The sequence below is a fragment of the Antrostomus carolinensis genome, unplaced genomic scaffold (genome assembly GCF_000700745.2).
Source record: "Antrostomus carolinensis isolate BGI_N321 unplaced genomic scaffold, ASM70074v2 scaffold24243, whole genome shotgun sequence".
Classification (NCBI taxonomy): Eukaryota; Metazoa; Chordata; class Aves; order Caprimulgiformes; family Caprimulgidae; genus Antrostomus; species Antrostomus carolinensis.
This window is the reverse complement of record NW_010306220.1, coordinates 43,749-49,190: the sequence shown is the minus strand read 5'-3', so window position 1 is coordinate 49,190 and position 5,442 is coordinate 43,749. Positions and strand designations below refer to the sequence as shown.

Genomic DNA, 5,442 nt, shown 5'->3' with positions numbered 1-5,442 from the left:
CCACAGGGCAGCATCCACAGAGTGTGGTCTAATGCTGTGCAGCTGCTCAGCCCAATAGTCCCATCCTGCTCCAGAGGCATCAGACAGAGTTGCAGCCTCATTAGGGTCCCAGCTCACAGCAAAGAAAAACAGGAGATAAGCCCTAGCATCCAGAGTTCGCCTCTAAAGCCAGCAAAACCAGGGGCTGTGGTTAACGTGGACAGACAGTTCAGAACTGTACCACAGGTTAACCAGGGTTAATGTGGACAGACGGTTCAGAACTGTGCCACCAAGTCCCACCGTGCCCCTTTACTAACCGTTGTCAGCAGATGGCAGCAAAACCATAACCAAAATATTTGTGAGGGCCACCAGCTGACAACCTTCCCTTGTGCTACAAAATGTCACAGGCACTCGGTCTGGTTGTTTTACTGTCATGTCCTTTTCCTGTAGGCAACTCGAGATGAGACCGAGCAGGTCAATGCGGAGCTCGCCGAGCAAGATGCCACAGATCTGTATAAAGTAAGTGCCAGTGTGGGAAAAGCCCCGAGCACGGGGGCGATGGCAGCACAGGGAGATGAAGCAAGGCGGGCACAGGCTGGAGCTTGGTGGATGAAGGGCTCTGGCTGACTCTTTTTCACTACGGTGAATAAACAAGTGCTTCAAAAAAATAACATGGAATCTTTTAAGGCAGGAGAAGGCCGCTGGGGAACAGAGGAGCTGGCTTTCAATGTGGTCTTAGCAAAAAGAAGCTATAGTCAGCTGAGAGCTACTTTTCAAGCCTACGAAAAGGTGAGTTATTCTCGTCTGCAATGTGGGTTGCACAGGGCCTGACATGTAGTTTGCAGACCCTCCAACGACATGTAGAGCAGCCGATCCTTTCTTTGCCATTTTAAAACTTCCTCGATGCTTTAAGAATCTTGGAAAACATTTTTATACAACTGGATCCTGATCTTACGGAAATAGAGGATAAAAGCTGTATCTTCTTCCAGTGAAGAACCTGTTCCCCTTCATAACCCACACAACATCCAGCCAAATAAATGTCACAATGTTGTTTCCTCCCCACAGCTGCACAACAGTCAGTGTCCCCACTCCTGCAGGAGGACCAGCAAAGGGGCAGGTTCACAAACTCCTGCCCTGAAGCAGGGCTTTGCTTTTCTGGTCTTTTCCTCTCCTTCTCCAAGGCAGAGCCTGACAAGGTCTCTCCACCCCATCTTCCTGCTTCACACACTCATATTGGCCGCGCAGAGGCCCATCTCCAGCCTCTTCCTCTCTGCCCACACTGAGCAGACAGCCTGTGCAGGTGCTTTGCTGCTCTATCCTCTGCCTCCAACCATAAGGATCCCAGCTGTCTGGTGCTTCTCCCTGTGTCATCCAGCAGAGACATTTCACTCGTGCCTGGGCCTGGAACCAACCTCCACTGAGACCTCTCGCCTGGAAATGACCCGTGAAAGTCAAAGCAATGGGAGATCCAAAATCCTTCTCCTGGCAGCGAAGGGGAAGCTCAGCAGAGACATTTATTCTCAGGAGAGGGTCCCCTCTCCAGCCTCTGGCTCACAGTCCTGAATTTTCCTAAGATGACTCTGAGTTAATCAGAAAACTGTAACCCTAGGCACTGAAGATGAAAAAAAAACCAACCCTCCAGTCAAGGCCATATTTCAGTGTCAGCATAATAAGGAACCCATAGTTGGAAAAATGTTTGCAGCTTAATCCAAGTTTTGGTTTGTTGCTGGCAGGAGAATAAACACAGTCACTAAATGATACTCTCTCCCTCACAGTGGCCCAAACCCTGGGGGTTCAGTTAAATGCCTCAATAGCCAAGCTACCTTGGCTTTTTGATTCCTAAAGCCAAGCAGATCAGGTTGCCCAAACCAATCCACCACATCCTGCCTGCCTGTATTTGAAGTAGAATTGGGCCAAGATTAGAGCCGTGGAAACATCAGTCCTTCTCTGCATTTGGAAACATAAATAGGGCCAGATCTAAACAAGGTTGAGGGTTTGCAGAACTTAAGCTTGAATCCTCAGAAGGTACCTCTTTCCACCTTGTACCCATGGTCTCCCGGCTCTGATGTAAAAGTCCACTACAGTCTTGAACCATGCAAGGCCATCCTGATAGGCAAAACAGAGCAAAGTAAAAGGCTTTGAGGTTCACAAAAGCCAGAATAAACTCTAGTTTGAAGTGGAAGTCTGTTTTTCCCCTTTCTTACAGAGTAATACAAAAACTCGGGAACAACTGCAGTGCTTGTAAACTTTCCCTGAGAAGCCAAAGACAATAAGTAACAAAACTTCATAGAGCTGGCAAAGCTCCAAAACTCATCTTTTCTTTGTGTGGGAGCTATCCAGAGCCTTTGATAGAGGGGTTAGAGAAAGCTCAAACAATTTCTTCTGACTAGGGGTCACTCAAGAAGAAGTTGCAGCTTCTTTGTCCTAGAAGATGTCCTCAGATAGAAGCTGCAGCTTCTTTGTCCCCAGATACATGCAACTGCTTGATTTAGATTGTCCATCTCTCAATCATTGTGCCTTACCCGGACACATAGACCTTCTTCTTTTGGTGCCAGTGGATATGTAAGCACTTACACCAGAGGAGGACTTCATTTGCCCTTGAATTACTCCCCTGGAAAAACTCTAAAGGATGCTTTTTGTTGTCCTTGTAGGTGTATGGGAAGGACATAGAAGAATCCATTAAAAGTGAAACATCTGGAGATCTCGAGAAGGCTTATCTCACCCTTGGTAAATAAAAAATTGTCAAGAGCTTTCTCTTCTAGTTCTTCCCATCATCTGACATTGGTTGTTGGGGATCTACATACAGCCTGGTGACAGCCATTGAGATAGCTCTAATAGAGGCTAACATATCTGCCAGGAGAAAAAAAAGAGCCAATTTTCAGTAGTGGCTTGCACTACTTGGTTTTAGAAATACAACTTGATAGACACAGCTATTCTCCACACAGTTAAATTATTTGCCTTCCAACACAGGATGTTCACCTCCAAGCTGTCCCTGAGGCCATGGCTGTTGAGAACTTCCAGCAGTTGCCTGAGCATCGTCAGAAGTGTGCTAGCCAGCCACTACAAAACTGTACAGGGTCCTCCACAGCAACTTAGCACTGGGGATGACTGTGACCAGCCTGTGCCCTGGCTCTGGTTAGCTTACTGGTATCACTGTTATCTGTCTAGACTCCCCCAAAGAGGAACTCCAGAAGGGCAAATACTTGTTCTCATTCATTTCATTTTCACTGTAGAATGGCAGAGTACTCGGTGCTGATAATTTCACTGTGTAACACGCTTTCCCTGTGGAGAAATGTACATCCCCATTCAGACTCCAAGGCTTCTCCTTGCATACTGATAGGGGACTAATCACAGGGTGAAAGCCCTCCAGCTCCTATGTCTGTCTGAGCATAAATGCTAGAGAGTTTCCTATATTTATTCCTTATGTGTTTCATTGTCATTGACATGTATCACGAAGTGCAAATATACAAGTATAATGAAGCCTCTTCCTGTTTTCTCCAGTTAGCTGTGCCAAAGACTGCCCAGGTTACTTCGCTACACTTCTGCACAAGTCGATGAAAGGAGCTGGGACTGATGAAAAGACCTTGATTCGCATCCTTGTGACCAGGGCCGAGGTAGGGTACCCCGGCAACCTCTAATACTTCACATCAGCACTGGGAGAAATACAGATGTAGAGGGTATGGAGTGAGTCCTGGTAGGTCATGTTCTCAGTCAGCCCATTTCAGCCCAATTATATCAATGGTCACACTCTGCTTTTGCACCCGGGCAACTCTAATTTTGACATTACATCTATTTCTGTTTTCAAAAGAACTAAACCTGAAAGCGTGCAGGCAATTTCAAGTGGAATCAACTGTACCTGGTTAAAACTAGCCCATGGGGAGGTCTGGCCCCAATAAGATGTTAAAAGTAAATTCCTAGATAAGTAATGATAAAGCAGCAGTTCCCAAATTGAGAATTGCTTATAAACATGTGTTGCCAATTCTCCCCGATTCCAGCTGAGAAAAACAGATGGGGAGGAAGGGAAAAAAATAAAGAGCCAAAAGAGATAATTGTCATTTTAAAAAGCACAAAACTGCACAAGACATTTGAGATCTTAAACACAGTCTTCAAGTCTTCCTCCCTTGTAAGCTGTGTAGGTTGTAAATGCAAGGCCGTTTCAGTCTTGACACAGAGGAGGAGTGGTTCACAGGGACAAGGAGAGCATATTTCTCAATGATCAGCAGTGTGAGAAATTAGTCTCCAGAGTAGTCTCTCTGTTAAAACACAGTCCAATCATGGTAACATTTAAAACTCCAGTGATAAAGATCAGAACCATGCCATAGGTGCCTTTTCACAAGAAAGCTTGTGTCAAGGCATTTAATTCTCCCCCTTGTAGTAACCAGAAAATTACTTTTGTGGGTGGAACAAAACTCTTTTAGCCTTACTCCTGGAAGTGCCACTTTCCCTTCTTGCCACCACAGACTGTCCTCAGGAGCTCACAGCAAGTGGACTAGTTTGTCCAAGGCTGTGCCTGCATGGCACCACTGAGCACCAGGCAGACATGCCCCTGGCCACCCTGGCACAGCTCTCCACACAGGCCCGTACCCCTCACCACACCATCTGACATGGCCTTACCTCAAATCTGAAGTGCTCCAAGATTTTTAGACCTCCTGCTTTATCCTTTCCTCCTCCCACTGGGGACTGTGGATCCTGAATCAGACCCTAGGGGTCCTGGTGTAGGAGCAGGGCATATGACTTAAAGTACGTCCCACTCTTCTAAAGAGGCTTTTGGTATCTCCTCAGAGTGATCTGCCAGCAATAAAGGAGAAGTACCAGCAAATGTACAAGAAGTCGTTAGCTGAAGCTGTCCGATCTGATACCTCTGGGGACTTCAGAAAGTTGCTGCTGGCTATTTTGCACTAAAAAGCCATCAAGAATGAAGAGGCATGCTGAGCAGCCACCTCTTGATGAATTTCCAAAATAGCGTCCAAAAAATGTGGCATTAGCACAAAGAAAAAAAAAATCCAATTTATTTTCTTTCCAGCTGGGAAATACGTTGCCAAGTAATGCTGGATGTGAGGTTTATGTTATGGCTATCTCGCCAAATGTCCTTAAGCAATAAAGACATGTTAAAAAAACTAAATCTAAACTGACCTCTTTGTGTTTGCATATGCGGAGGAATCTTCTGTCATTGTTTCTTCTGGGTAGATTTTCTGTCTTTCTCTCATTCTCAAGATTATCTCTGTTCTTTCCCTTATTCAAAGGGTGCCATGTCATGCCGTTACAGTCCTGCCAAGAGAAAATGGATAGCAATTTCTCTCAGCCCATTATCACAGCTCTTTAAACAACCTGAGGTCTTTGAATTAATGATTTAAGTCAGACTAAAATCCTGCTATCAACGGGGAAGGTTGGAGTGATTTCCCTGTCTGTGAGTTGCCCTCTCAGCATAGTCACCTCCTAAGATATTCCATGAAGGAGATAAGG

The 5,442-nt window shown here is 45.7% G+C and overlaps 1 protein-coding gene across 1 annotated transcript; it reads left to right on the top strand.

The window, feature by feature from the left end:
* Positions 1-429: 429 nt before the first annotated feature.
* On the top strand, positions 430-5,096 carry ANXA13 (annexin A13; the record flags this gene model as incomplete). Its single annotated transcript, XM_010165067.1, has 5 exons — positions 430-498; positions 667-768; positions 2,631-2,706; positions 3,481-3,593; positions 4,762-5,096. Coding segments are annotated over 5 exons (480 nt in total), but the record flags the coding sequence as incomplete, so codon positions are not given.
* Between the last annotated feature and the right edge of the window lie 346 nt (positions 5,097-5,442).